Raw genomic sequence first — 14,326 nt, forward strand, 5'->3', positions numbered from 1 at the left:
CAATGCTCCTCCCCCTTCCCCCCTGGGGTGGGCACTGCAGTGGCCACGCTGGGCCCAGGTTCTGCCCTGGGCGGGGGGGTCTGGCTCCACCCTCTGTGAGATGGGAGGCTGGCCCCACAGAGAGCCCCTGGGCCCCCATGGTCCTTTCGGAAAGTGGCCCTGGGGACTTGGCCTCCACTTTGGCCCCGGAGCCCACCTGCACTTCCTGTTGTTCGCCGGGAGGTGGGATGAGAGTGGGAACCTGCTGTACAAGGTCCATCCAGAAGGTGCCCAGACACACAATGTGAAAAAGATACATTTACTGAAGATACAAACACAAGAAACACTGCACACGGGACACTGACACCTCAGCCCCCTCCAAATTGGGACCTCACACGGCTCTCTCAGTCGCCATCAGCTGCCCCATCGTATTTTCCTGAATCTCACTGACAGTCCGAAATGTCTTCCCTTTCAAAGGTGACTTTAGTTTTGGGGAAAGCTAGAAGTTGTGGGGCACCGAATCTGGGCTGTAGGGCGGCTGAATCACCTGGGTGACAGATGTTTTGCCAAAAACCTGCACCAGACGTGATGCATGAGTGGGCATGTCCTGATGCAGCTGCCAGTCACCCGTCACCCACAGCTGCGGCCTTCGGAATCACCCACGTGGTTTCTGTGGAGGAACGTTCAAGCCCAGCACAAAACCTGATGCAGACTCATTGCTCCACTCGCTCAGTCACTTTGAATATGATGGCCACACAGTAGCCAGGCACAGGGGCACCTCCTGCCCCCACTGACCAGAACAGTGAAGTCGTCATTGTTCACACATGCCCGTTCCAGCCCAGCCAGTCGCCTTGCCTGCCAGGTCACATCAATGCCACACGCAGACCGGTCCGTTACTAACAACAGCTCAACTTCTTCCCGCCGGACCCTGTGTGCACAGGCAGGCGCCTCCCCCTGGGGCCAGGCCCTGCTTGTTAACAGCCAGCCCCGGGGGCCTGAGCCAGGATGCTGAGGCCCAGAGCGCTGCCTCCCAGGTCTCCTCCAGCCTGGGGCCGGAGGTCGGAGGGAGGCCTGAGTCTGGGCTGGGCTAGGAGAGCTCAGGCCGGAGGTGGTGTGTAGGAGACAGGGACCGATGGTCTCTCCGAATCTCCTATTGCGCTTAGTTTTGAGTGATCCCAAGGAGGATTTTGTGGGTTTGTTTGTTTTTTAAGGTTTAATTTATTTTCAGAGGGGAAGGGAGGAAGAGAGGGAAACATCAATATGTGGCTGCCTCTCATGCGCCCCCTACTGGAGACCTGGGCATGTGCCCTGACTGGGAATCGAACCACCAACGCTTTGGTTCCCAGGCCGGCACTCAATCCTCTGAGCCACACCAGCCAGGCCACAAGGAAGGTTTTTGATACTTCTTTTTTTAAATTTACTGATTTATTAACTTAATGGTTTAGTCTTGTATGTGCCCTGAAGGGGGATCAAACCCACAACCTTAGCATGTCCGGAGGACGCTCTAACCACTGAACAACTGGGCCAGGGCCTCTGCTACTTCTTGCAACTGCTCTCCTCGGGGCGGACCGGCTTGGCCTGCGTCCCTGCGTGGCCGGGTGGGCACTGGATGCAGGTTCCGGACCACGGCTGGGCTGGGGCGGGGGGGATTACTGCGGAGACCGGCTTCGGGTAGGTGGAGTGGGGGACCCTGGCAGAGCCCAAGGGAGAGGCCTTGTCCTTCGGACGTGTGCCCTAGGCGTGGAGTGGCCCTGGGGTCCCGGCTGGGGAGGGACGCCAGGTTCCTGGGAGCATTGGTGGAGGCCCACGCAGCAGGTCCCCCGAAGCCGCGCGCCAGAAAAGGGGGACAGTGGGTTCCAGGCGGCACCGCTTCCTGTCTGCGAGACCGCGGCCCCTTTAAGGCTCCGGGGGCGGGGTCTCTTAGGCCAGGCCCCCGGCGTCGACCCCGCCCCGGATCTAGACACGCCTCTGAGCGCGCGGGCGCATTGGTTGCGCCAGGCGCGGGTGGCGGACGGCGCTTTGAACCCGGTGCCGGGGTGGCGGCGCGGGCTGGAGTCGGGGTCGGGATCGGGGTCCAGGCAGATAGGACCCGGGCAGCCGGCGCTTCTCCGGGCATGGCGGCCGAGGCGCGCGTGTCGCGCTGGTACTTCGGGGGCCTGGCCTCGTGCGGGGCCGCCTGCTGCACGCACCCCCTGGACCTGCTCAAGGTGAGGGTGGCACGGGCCGGTGCGGGGGGGCGGGGGTCGGGAGGCTGCAAGGGGCCCGGGCTCCGCGCCCACCCTGGCTCCACGCCCGTGGGCACTGGCCCGCTTGAGCCTGCCCTGCCCGGAGGGCCGCAGTGCATGGCTCGCTGCTTCCCCGCGCAGATGCCGCACGCAGAGGGTTAGAGGGAGGCCCCCCTGGCCCTGCCGACCCCAAGAGGAAGCAGCCGCGGCGTCCCGGGTCCCAGCCCACTTCTAGCGGGCGGCGGGCTCGTCCCCGGCCGTAGCTCTGCTCTCTAAGTACCTTCGTGACCTTGGGCAGTTCCTTGGCCACCCCGAGCCAACTTCTCCCACACCCTTGAGGACGCCTGTCCCGCCTGATGGGAGTTGATAGGTGTTCTGCGGGGTGCTCGGGCACTAGCGCACCAGGGCATGGGCGCAGCTGCCCACCCCCGCCGGGTGGGGGTCCTGGCTCTCCAGGGAGGGAGAGGGGATGAAGGCACCCTGCCTCGGGCTGCTGCTCCCGGACTGGGCGGGCGCCTGGAAGCCAGGGGCCCTGCATGCTTGCAGGTCCTGCCCTGTGAGGAGGGGGAGCATCTGAGAGCCGGAAGCATTGACTCTGTTGTTATGTTTGCTCAGTGCTAAGGGGCAGAGTAAGATACAATTTCCTGGCCTCCAGGACCAGCCCTGTGGGTTGTGTTCTGCCCTGTGTGACCCCAGGGAACAAAGAAGAAAGGGCCAGGGACTGAAACCAGTCCACCCAGGCAGCTGGCCCCGCGTCACGTGGGGCCTGTGGGCAGGGGGCGGGTGCCTGGCCACCCCCTTCCGTGCCGGCACCCAGTGCTCGGAGCTCCCTGTGCCCACTCCGGCCGCCTCTGGGGAGTTGGCTCCCGTGGCCTGGGCCGACCTGGGGCCCTCAGGGGTCTCCTGTGCCTCCGTTAGCAGCTTTCTCCTGAAGGGAAGTCGTTGATTCTCTGATTAGTAGAAACGCCAGCCACCGCAGGACTAGCAGTGGGCGTGTCTGGGAGCGCCCCCAGGGCCTCTGACCACCAGGCGGCCAGACTGTGGGTTTTGGTCTGGAGGAGGAGGAGCCCCAGCTGCTCTGCTTGCCTTCCGGATGCCCACGCAGGTCCCCACGTCCCCCACCGCCACCAGCACGGGGCCCTGGAGTGTCGGGCTGACCGGGAGCAGGCACAGCCTCCAGGGCCCTCGGAGCCCCCCTGGCCCCTGGGCTGGCCCAGCCCTGCATCCATCGTCCAAGGCCTGTTTGGGCGTCACTGCCCCTTGCTCTGCCTCCCAGATGCTGTTTTGCTGCCGAACGCTGCAAAGGTTCGGGTCAGGGGAGGCAGGCGGCCACAGGAATGCGGCCGCCCTCTGTCCCAGGGAGCACGCGGCCCTGTGCCAGGGTGTGGAGGCCGGCCCTGGAGGGAGGCCCAGGCTGGGGTTTCTACCTCCCAGCGGGGTCACTGGGAAAATTATTTTAAAGCTCCTTGATCTTTCCCTGCCTCGTGTCCTGACTTGATCCGCAGTCTCTTCTTGCCGGGACAGGAGTGGCTGCCCGCATGGCCGTGGCCATCCTGCCCGCGGGCCCAGGGCCCGGTCCTGCCCGGCTTCGCCCAGGCAGTGGGAAGACGCCGCTCTCGTCACCGAGCCGGCACGGGGCCCCCCTCCGCCCTCACCCTTGCCCCCCACTGCTGAGCCCCTCCCTGCCTCCGCCAGTCCCCCGGGTGTCTTCGGGCCGCCTCTGAGTCCCCAGAACTTTGTCCCCGAGAAGGCGGAATGGTGGGTGGAACTCTGCAGCCCCCCTAGGGGCGTCCTGCCTCAGTTTCCCACGTGCAAAGTGAGACTGGGGACCCCACCCACAGCAGGCGCCCAGAGCACTCCGGCAGCTGCGGAGCACCGCCCACAGGCCGGGTGGGCGCACCGGTCACCTGGCGGTGTCGCCTGTAACACACTGTGCAGCAGAGGCTGGTGCCAGGCATGGAGTGGCGACCCAGCGCCACCCACAGGGGCGGGGGGGCCCTTAGGAGGCCGCTTTGCCTCCCCGTGCCTCAGTTTCCCGTCTCTAAGTGGGGGTGCAGTCATAGCCCTTGCCCTCCAGGTCACTGTGGGGAGGCCCAGCGCAGCTGCGGGCCAGCTGGCCGCTCTGAGCAGTGGTCCCCGCCCCCACAGGTGCACCTGCAGACGCAGCAGGAGGTGAAGCTGCGCATGACGGGCATGGCGCTGCAGGTGGTGCGCTCGGACGGCATCCTGGCGCTCTACAACGGCCTGAGCGCGTCCCTGTGCAGACAGGTACCCGGGGCCCCACCTCCCTGGGCAGGTCCTGGGCCCAGAGCCTGCGCTCTGAGTGGCCTGAGCAGGCGTGGGGACGGCCGGCATGCCCCGCGCCTGGGCCTCACCGCCGTGGGCACCTGCGGGCATCAGGCAACCTCCTCCTTCCCAAGGCTGCGTGGGGTGGGAGGAAGGCTCCGCAGGGTCTGCCCTGGCTCACAGCTGGCCGGGGACCTCCCCTTACAGCTGGGGAAACTGAGGCCTGGGCACCGAAAGGGGTCTGCACGTTGGCTCAGCCACTCGTTGGCCACGTGGCCTTGGGAGGGCCCCTCCGTGCCCCTGGTCGGCTGGGGTAGGGGCCCTGGGGTGCAGGCTGTACCCAGCACCATCCTGCCCACCCCCCAGATGACCTACTCCCTGACACGGTTCGCCATCTACGAGACGGTGCGGGACCAGGTGGCCAAGGGCAGCGAGGGGCCCCTGCCCTTCTACAAGAAGGTGCTGCTGGGCGCCATCAGCGGTGAGCAGCTGGGCGGGCCGACAGCCAAGTGGGGGTTGGGCAGGCGGGGGCCTGCGCTTGGGCGGGGCCACGAGGGCAGCCGGCCAGGGGTCCCACGTGGGCTCTGGGGTCTGTCGCCCCAGGTTGCATCGGCGGCTTCGTGGGGACTCCGGCAGACATGGTCAACGTCAGGTCAGTGGGGCTGCCCGAGGGGAGGGTCCGTGCTGTCCCCGGACGGGGTCAGGGCCCGGCCTGGCGGGAGGCCCTGGACCTCGGCGTCCTGGGCACGGGAGGCCCTGCCGCCCCTGAGCCCACGGTCGTTTCAGGATGCAGAACGACGTGAAGCTGCCCCCCAGTCAGCGCCGGAAGTGAGTAGCAGCGGGGCCGCATCCCACCCTGGGGGTGTGGCTGGTTGGGGGGGGCCAGGCCCGGACGTCCCCAGCCACGGGGCGGGGGCTCAGCTGGGACTCTGACAGGCCGCCCGGGGCAGAGCAGGGCGGCCGGCGGCTCTCGGAAGCCCACACTGGGCACGTCTGTCCTGGAGTCAGGAGGCGTCCCCGGGACCTCTGCGTCTCCCCCCCCAGGGAGGACCCTGGGACCAGGGACGGCGGCCGGTCGGTCACCGGCCTGCCCCTCTCTGTCCGTGTGTGCGTGTTCCCCTGGGGGACGACGGTTTAGAAGTTTGAGTCTGAACCTTCCAGAGGGCTTGGGAGTTGGGATTTATTTTTATGATAAAAACACCATTTTTCGTGATCTGCATGGGGGGGGGGTGGCTCCACCACAGCCTGCTGTCCGCACTCCGGCCGGGCGGGGGCCGTGGGGAAGGCGGACCCGGAGGGCACTGGGGGAAGGGGCCCGGCGGGGCGTCCCGCCCCCCTGCCCTCGGGACCAGCTGCACTCGGGACCGGCCTCATGGCTGGTGCCCAGGTGTCCCCCTGGGGTCTCAGTGGGGATCTGCAGGTGCCGAGGTCCCCTGAGGGCGGGAGGAGGCAGAGCCCAGCTGTCGGACAAGCCTGCGTTGGGCCCCTGCAGTGCTGCCTTGGGGGTCTTGGGGCTCTTCCTGGGGAAAGCCCTCACGGGGCCCTTTCTGTGTCCCCGGCAGCTACGCCCACGCCCTGGACGGCCTGTACCGCGTGGCCCGGGAAGGTGAGGAGCAGGCCCGTGTGTGGCGGGAGCCTGAGGCAGCCCCCAGCTCGGCCACGGAGAGTCCCGAGGAGGCGGAGGGGGTGGGGGGGCGTTGTCCAGGACCCGGGGGGGGGGGCGCCGAGGGATTCGGGCGGGCGCCCAACCTGCCCCCTTCCCCCGGCAGAGGGGCTGCGGAAGCTGTTCTCGGGTGCGACCATGGCGTCCAGTCGAGGGACGTTGGTCACCGTGGGCCAGGTAGGGCTCCTGCCCGGGCAGGGCTCTCAGAGGAGCACCCGGGATCCCTGGCCCCACCCCGCCCCCCGGAGGTTGTGGTGGGGGGGGCAGGGGCCGCAGAGTGCAGATGGGCACGGGCGGGTCAGGTGTGGGACCTGGGGCAGGCCCTCCGGGTCAGGGCCTCGCCTGCCCACGAGGCCACAGTGCCACGCAGGGGACTGGGGAGCAGGGGCACGGCCAGCCTGGGTGGTGTCCCCGGGGCCCCTGTCTGCATCCCCTCAAGTGGGGCCGTCCTTCCGGCCCTGAGCACACCGCCTCCCGCCCCCCCACTCCCCACAGCTGTCCTGCTACGACCAGGCCAAGCAGCTGGTCCTCAGCACCGGGTACCTGTCCGACGGGATCCTCACGCACTTCGTCGCCAGCTTCATTGCTGTGAGTGCCGGCCACGGCCTGGGGCGGGGTCCCCGGCCAGCTGGGAATCTGAGGGCCAGGGCTCAGGAGGCAGGAGGGGCCAGCTGCGTTGGCGGTCACCCCCCCTCAGACTGCAGGTCCCCCTGGCGCCCGGGCCAGAGCGGCTCCTGGAGTCCCCCTGTGGCCCTCGGGACGCCTCCTGGGGGCTTGGGGCTGGCCTGTGGGGGTTGGGGGTGCCCGGGCGTCCTGCGTGGCAGGCCCATCAGAGACGCGTTCCCCCCACCCAGGGCGGATGTGCCACGGTCCTGTGCCAGCCCCTGGACGTGCTGAAGACCCGCCTGATGAACTCCAAGGGCGAGTATCGGGTGAGTGGGTCCCCACACCGGGGGGTCTCCGCCCTGCTGCTGCCTGGCTCTGTGGCCGGTGGACCCGTGTGCTCACCCTGGGAGGTGGCCCGGGCCCAGGGCCCGGCCCGAGGCCCCACGGTGCCCGTGGCAGGTTCTGTGTCTTCCAGGCACCTGAGGCCACGCCCCTGCTCGACCCACCCGCCCCGTGCCCGCGGGTCAGCCCGCTGCCGGGCACACTGGGCGCAGCTCCAGGGCCTGGTCTGCTGCATCAGCGGTCAGCCGGGCGGCCGTGACCTTTGTGCTCACTTGTCCTGCCCTGTTGAGCTTTGAACGCTGCCGGCCACGCCGTGTGCCGGTCGCCCGGCCACCTGCTCCCATCAGCCCCCCCGGGGCCGCCGGCCGGTGCTGGGGGGCCGTGTGCCCCTTGAGTGAGACTCGGCTCCTCCTCTTACGGCCCGTCTGTCTCCTCCCACAGGGCGTGCTGCACTGCACCATGGAGACGGCCAAGCTCGGGCCGCTGGCCTTTTACAAGGTCCGGGCGCGGGCAGTGTGGGGGGGGGGCGGCGGTGGGGCGGCGGGGTCGGCGCCCCCCAGCCCCTCACCCCTCTCCCCCCGCCCCCAGGGCCTCCTGCCTGCCGGCATCCGCCTCATGCCGCACACCGTGCTCACGTTCGTGTTCCTGGAGCAGCTGCGCAAGCACTTCGGCCTCGCGGTGCCGTCCTGACGGGGCCGAGGGAGCCCCTAGCGCCACGTTCCTCCCACGTCCACACGGCCGGCCGGGCCGAGCTCCGCCTCCCACCCCCTGGCCCGGGACCGCCAGGCCCGGGTCAGCGCCAGCCCGGGTCAGCGCCAGCGCGCCTCCCCGCCTCCCCGTGACTGTGTCCCTCCCTCCCCCCGGGGCAACCCTGTAGCTTCACCTGCGCCCCAGGCCCCGCCCCGCCCCGCCCACTGGAGGGGGCGTGTCCACCCAGGGTCTGTCTCTCTCTCTCCTCCCCCGTAGGCAAGCGGTCACACTGGAAGTGGGAGGGGCGGGCTGTCCAGGTTCCCGGGGGCCCTGGCCTGAGGCTTCTTTCATGGGACAGCTGCCCCGGGGCCCCCAGCTCTGTCTTCCAGCAGCTCCCACCCAGGACCCGCGTGGGCACGTTTGCCTTTCGGGGGAGGGGGGCCAGGGCTTCACGGTGCTCTCCAGGTGGGGGCTAGCGGGGCCCCGCTGCTGCTGGGCCAGGGAACAAAGGAGGCGGGCGCGGGGGGCCTCTGAGCGGGGGTGTCCTGTCCACCCTCAGTTGCTTTAACAATTTCACCAAAAACCTCTCAGCACCCAGAGGCCACAGCTGTCTTCGGGGGCAGTGCGGGCTGTGGCGCGTCCTCAGGGCCCCTCTCGGAGTGGACGGTGGTCACCCCTCAAGGCCCCCCGCAGCTGGTCAGCCAAAGCAGCCTACTCCCCTCCAGCAAAGCTGGGGGCTGCGCCTGCCCGCTTCCCGGGGCCCCTTGGGACTGTGGCCCCTCCCCAGCAGGGGGCCTTTCTGCAGGGCCGGTAATAAAGGACAGTGAACTGCCCCCTCTGGTCCCCGTCTGCATCCGGGCCGCTCAGAGCTGTTCAGGGGCGGCCGGACACCTCTGCACCCTCCAAGGCAGGCTCTTGTGGGTGGGGAAGGGCCCGGGACAGGAGACAGGCAGTCCTGGGCCTGTGGGCAGGGGGGCTGGGTGTGTGGGGGGCACAGAAGCCCACAACCACTGCCGGACAGGGAGGGCGGGTGTGTGAGTCCAGGGGTCTGGTCACCAGGGGCCCCCTGGCCCCCCCTTTCTCAGCAAGCACCCCCTAGCCAGGCTGGGGGGCCTCCCTGGAGAGCCTGTTTCCTGGCAGTGGGAGGTACCCCCTGAGTCACCCCTGGGCTGTAAGCCCTGACAGGTAGACAGGTGCAGGGGGCTGGTCAGGGCACTGCCCTGCGGCCTGTTGACGCCCCGGGACAGTGGGAGCTGCCTGGGGCCTCTGCCGCCCCAGCTGGGAGACCTGCACGGCAGACGCAGCATCCGGACCCTTGGCACCCCCGCCCAGGCGCGCTGCCTCGGCGGGGGGCACGCCCTGCTGACCCCTCCCGTTGTCCCTGGGTTATCCGGAGCAGGGCCCAGACGCTGCGGCCACCTGCGTGCACGAGTGCCTCCCGTGTCGGTGAAATGGCCCTTTAAGAAGCCGGAGCTGCAGCCCCGGCCCCGTGGCTCCAGGGGCCGCAGTTTCGTCCTGAAACGCCAAGGCTGCCGCTCCCAACCCCAGTCAGGGCCCGTGGGTCACCCAGCGGGTGCAGCACGAGTGGAACAGCCGATGGGTCTCCCCCACTCTCAGAATCTCTTTGAATGTTTTGAAGTTTAAGCTACAGCGGTCGCTGGTTGTGTGTCGGGACACAACGGTCAGTGGCTTTCACTGGAGTCCCTCCCCACCCCTTCAGGGCAGGGCCAGCCACACCCTCCTGCCCACTGTCCCCCCCTTTGGACATGGCCCTTTGCTCTGTTCCGTTCCCGAAAGCTGGCGGACAGCTCTGGATCCGGTCTCCCGTGGGGGACACAGTATCTGGTGTGCAGGGTGGACAAGTGGGGTGTCCTGTATCTGGGGGTGTGGCCGGGCCTGGAGCCAGACTCCCAGGCCCCCTGGGCAGGTGTGGGGCTCGGGTTGTGGGTGGGGCCTGGCTTCGGGGCTGGCACGAGCCCGGGGAAGGGCTCCCAGCACCCAGCTCTGCCGGGAGTCGGGGTCCAGACACAGGCTGAAGGCCCCAGTGGGAAGCCCCCCCCCCGCCCCCCAGGCCGGTGGAGCCCGCAGCCCAGGCAGTGACACTGGAGCCGGAGGGGGCGACCACGGTCACGGGGAAAGGCTGCCGCCTCTCGGGCCCCAGGCGAGTGGGAAAGGCGGCGAGGGCCAAGGACAGTGTCAGAGGAGGACGACCCCCCATGGGTGCACACGTTTGCAGAACCGAAAGAGCAAAATAAAGGGACAGAACAGAAACAAAAACTCGCACAGAGAACAGACTGACGGTCGCCAGAGGGGAGAAGTGGGGGTGGGGGCTGGATGACGAAGGCGGAGGGATTGAGAAGGACAATGGGGTCGTCACAGGCCGGCCCGGAGCCGCAAGGTCCCGCACGGGGAGCACGGCCGGCGACGTCGTGAGAGCTGTGGGCGGCGCCGGGCGGGCGCTGGAACTCTGGGGGGCTCAGTAAGCCAGGTCGCTGCGGACCACCGCGCCGCGCACCTGAGGCTGACCCCAAACAGTTCTCAGCAGCAACTGAAGTTGGCAGGAAAACAGAGGGCAGCAGGTTCCAGAAACCGGCTGCGTTGTCCGTCCGGCGTCCGGCCCCGCTTAGCGCTGCTGCTGTCGGCCCCCTGTGTGCAGGTGCAGCCCGGGCAGGGGCAGCTGGCCCATCCCCAGCCTCCGCCCCCCAGGCCCATTGTGCAACCCTCCCCGGACCCGGACCCGTGGGAGAAAGTGCCCCGTCTGGTTAGGCGGTTTGGCAGGGATGGGCCTGGCCGGGGACCAGTGCGGGGCAGAGGGCAGGGGGCGGGGCGGGGGGGACCGGAGCATCCGGGTCACTGGGGAGGGCGGCAGGCAGAGTGCCCCCCCCCTTGGCCCCGGCCCCGTGGCTTCCTGGGCCAGCACAGCCCCAGCCCTCAGTCCCGGTTCTAGGGCCCCCACCTGCCGGCCCACTGCCCGCAGGGGAAGCCAATTAGCATTTCACCGGTCAGCCTGGGACTTTTTGGTAATAGAGTCTGTTGACTAAAGCCAGGGAAACAGAGAAAGGAGGCAGGGCACAGGAGAGAGAGAGCCCAGGCGGGGCTGCCTCAGCTCACCGGGAAGTCAGAGAAGGGGGTTCTTGCAGCCACTGGCTGCCCACTGCTGCCCTGGCTGCAAGTCTTGTGGGGGACCCCTAGAGCTTAGGAGGTGCTGCCTGTGGGGGACGAAGGGGGGCAGGGAAGGCACGGATGTGCTCCCTGGAGGGAGACCACCAGCCCCCGGCGTTTTTCTTAAAGAAAGCTGATGCTGGCCTGGCTGCTGTGGCTCAGTGAACTGAGTGCCGGCCTGTGAACCAAAAGGCCGCCGGTTCAGTTCCCAGTCAGGGCACAAGCCTGGGCTTCAGGCCAGGTCCCCAGTCAGGGGTGTGTGAGAGGCAATCACACATGGATGTTTCTCTCCCTCTCTTTCCCTCTCTCTAAAATAAATAAATAAATAAAATCTTTTTAAAAAAGAGAGAGATGATCTTTCACGAAAAGCTGCACGGTGAGTATTTGCTGTCAAGAAAGTCCAGCCCTGGCTGGCGTAGCTCAGTGGATTGAGCTCGGGCTGCGAACCAAAGCATCGCAGGTTCGATTCCCAGTCAGGGTACATGCCTGGGTTGCAGGCCATGGCCCCCAGCAACTGCACATGGATGTTTCTCTCTCTTCCTCACTCCCTTCCCTCTCTAAATAAATAAATAAAATCTTAAAAACAAAAATTTCAGCGAGGGCACCGGGAAGGTTCCTCGGGAGAGCGGTCCTGTCCGCGAGCGGTGTGGACGACGGAGCGGCACCTGGCGGACCAGCGACTCCGGTCCTGCCGCACGCGCCCGGGAGGGAGCTCCCAACGGGCGGGAGCTGGGCGGCAGAACTGGGACGACGAGACGCGGAGAAACGAGCGGACCCCCGACGGGAACGCACAGAGGCCGGAGCTCCGCACTCGGGAGGCCGGGGGTGCCCTGGGGCCCCGGACGGGCCCTCCCTTCCGGTCCCTTCCTCACAGTCACCCCCTGGGCCGTGCACGGTCAAGGCCTAGACACCGTCTCCGTGGGTGACAGCGTCCTCCCTCGACAGCCCCCTCCCTGGGGCTGGGGGCCGCCCGGGTTGCTTGCGGGGCTGAGAGGCTGCAGCCCGGCCGGCCGGACGTCTGGGGGCCAGTGATCGTGCGCTCCCAGCGTCTCGGGTTCTTATAGCTGCAGAGTCCCGCCCAGGTGTGAGGCCCAGGTGTGCGGTCCAGGTGTAACTGGGGCCAGGTATAACGCCCAGGTGTAACTCCTTTGTGCAAGGCCCTCTCAGGCCCAGGCCCTCCCCCTCCATTGTTCCTGTGCAGGCGGCAGCGAGCTGCGGGATGGGGGGAGCGAGGCCCCCCCGAGGGGCGGACAAAACCTGGTTCGCTCTCCCGCAATCCGATCTCCGCCACCTGCCCCACGTCCCCTCCTCAATCCCGAACCCGGAGAAACAGCTGCAAACTCTCCGGGTGTCTGAGGTCACGTGTCTGAGGTCACGCGCGAGGCCGGAGGTCACGCCCCGAGGCCCGCGGTGTTAGTCGTGGCTCAAACAAACACGTGGAAATCCTCTGCGGGTTGGACATTGCACCCACCTGCGGTTTCCACCCTCACCGCCCGCCGCCCACGGCTGGGTGGGGGGTCAGGCCCCGGGGCCCCCGTGACCCCTGAACCTGCAGTGTCGGTAACAGCCAGGACCGGCCGCGGGGCCGGTGGGCCGGGCACTTCTCCCTGAAGCAGCAGTCGGTCCCACCCCTGGGGAACGTTCTCTGTCCCAGGACGGTCCCCCCCCCAGAGGGCCCTCCTCCAGGGGGGTCTTTGTCCCCCACACCTGTTCTCTGCTCCAACCGCCTTCCCGTCCACCCTCTGTGCGACTCCCCGGCCTCCCCACCGGGGCTCGGGGCCACGCGGGGCCGGTCCCATTGTTTCCGGCCTGTTTCCCGGCTCTTGAGGGGCCCGGCCGGCCGCCCAGCCCCGGCCCTTTGTTCGCCGGCGTCGGCTCCCCGCCGCGGCTTTGTGCCCCTCTGCGGGCGCGCCGGCGGCCGCCGGCTGGAGGCAGCGCCGCTAATTCGGTCTGAGAGCCCTCCCTGGGGCCGATCCTCCCCAGGCGGGAGCTCGTGCTGGGCCCGCAGCTGGGCCTTTGTCCCCGCGCCTCTCTGCTCCTCTCCCCCTGCCCCGGGAGTGTGTGCGCAGGCCGCCCCTCCCTTTTCCTTCCCTGCTTCCTGCTTCTGCCGCCGGCCCCGCGCACCCAGTCGCTCTGCCCGGGGCAGTTCAGGGCCCCCCGCCCCTCCGGGGTTGGTGACCCGCTGCCCCGCCCCCCAGCCCAGGATGCAGGGGGGACCCGGGCAGGGAGTGGCCCTCCCAGTGGACCTGACCCCTCCTTCCGCCTCGGCCCCCCCACCCGGGCCACGCTCCTGCCCAAAGCTCAGCTGCACTGGCTCCCTGGAGCCGGTGGACCCAGAGAGGGTGGCGCTGCCCTGGTAACCCGTCCCAGGTCGGTCCCCAGGGTGGGGAGCCCTGGAGGGCTGGGTGGGGCGGGGCCGAGTCCTCTGGACTCGACCTGAGACCCACAGCCCTGCCCAGGCAGTGGCCGCAGCCCGGAGAAAGAATGTGGAGAGACCCAGCGCAGACCCGACCTCGGCTGCACGGGCCCCCGGCCGGCCCCCCCACGGCCAGGACTTGTCAGCACCAGCCAGCTCCCCTCACTCCTGCCTGTGCTCCCAACGGGGGACCAGCCAGCGAGAGTCAAACCCGCTCCTCCCGAACCCCTCCCAGGGGCAGCCCCTCCGTGTTGGCAGCCCGCGGCTTCCCCGGGCCCCCACGGGCCGCGCCCGGGCCCCCTTTTCCCTCGGAACCTGCCCCTCCCCCGCCTGCTTGGAGTCTCTGCCAGAACGCAAGCGACAGTGGCCGATTCCCTGCTACGAGGGCCCTGAGTACAGGCCTCTGCCCCTTCCGGGGGGTCCCGGGCTCACACCCAAGGCGCCCCGCCCCGCGGGTCTCACAGGTGGGGGCTCTGTCTGTCTGTCCGTCCGTGGAAGCGGGAGATCCCGCTCTCAGCCTCGCAGGGAGGAGTGAACGTCGAGAGGCCGCTCTCACCCGTGCCCAGAGACGCAGGAGGCCGGAGTGAACGGAGCAGAAGCCGGAGGAAGTGGCGTGCGGAGAGCGGTGGGCCCCGTGCCGGCCCGTGGCGGGACTTCCAGGGACAGCCCGCCCCTCACCCACGGGAGGGGGACACCCCTGGCCACCCCCACGGCGGCAGGAAGAGCCCACGGCACGAGTGGGTGCCCGCGTGGGATTCTCAGAAACCTCCCCGGAGGGAGAAACAACCCCCGGTCTGCTGAAGGGCACCCCCTGAAGGGGCAGAGCCACACCAGCCAGGGGTGGATAAATAAAAATCTTCAAATAACTAAAGCCATGCGTTGGAAAATGTTCTGTTAGCAAGCACACATGCAAGCTACACACCAGAAGAAACACCTGCAGAGCACACGACCAAAGGT

At 68.3% G+C, this 14,326-nt stretch overlaps 1 protein-coding gene across 1 annotated transcript; it reads left to right on the forward strand.

The window, feature by feature from the left end:
- The first annotated feature begins 1,949 nt into the window (after window positions 1-1,949).
- Window positions 1,950-7,924, forward strand: SLC25A10 (solute carrier family 25 member 10). The gene is made up of 11 exons (XM_045836149.1): window positions 1,950-2,186; window positions 4,353-4,472; window positions 4,857-4,971; window positions 5,094-5,142; window positions 5,277-5,318; window positions 6,053-6,096; window positions 6,260-6,330; window positions 6,649-6,741; window positions 7,008-7,085; window positions 7,543-7,599; window positions 7,690-7,924. Exons 1-11 carry the CDS (start codon window positions 2,094-2,096, stop codon window positions 7,789-7,791), a joined length of 864 nt encoding a protein of 287 aa, XP_045692105.1. The 5' UTR covers window positions 1,950-2,093; the 3' UTR covers window positions 7,792-7,924.
- The last annotated feature ends 6,402 nt before the right edge of the window (window positions 7,925-14,326 follow it).

This window comes from Phyllostomus hastatus, unplaced genomic scaffold (assembly GCF_019186645.2).
Source record: "Phyllostomus hastatus isolate PE091 unplaced genomic scaffold, TTU_PhHast_1.1 phas_contig_210, whole genome shotgun sequence".
Classification (NCBI taxonomy): domain Eukaryota; kingdom Metazoa; phylum Chordata; class Mammalia; order Chiroptera; family Phyllostomidae; genus Phyllostomus; species Phyllostomus hastatus.

Coding starts and splice junctions, on each gene's coding strand:
- SLC25A10 (XM_045836149.1), top strand. CDS start 2,094: ATGGCGGCCGAGGCGCGCGTGTCGCGCTGGTACTTCGGGGGCCTGGCC. Junction 6,097..6,259: donor GTACCGCGTGGCCCGGGAAG/GTGAGGAGCAGG, acceptor TTCCCCCGGCAG/AGGGGCTGCGGAAGCTGTTC. Junction 7,600..7,689: donor GGCCGCTGGCCTTTTACAAG/GTCCGGGCGCGG, acceptor CCCCGCCCCCAG/GGCCTCCTGCCTGCCGGCAT.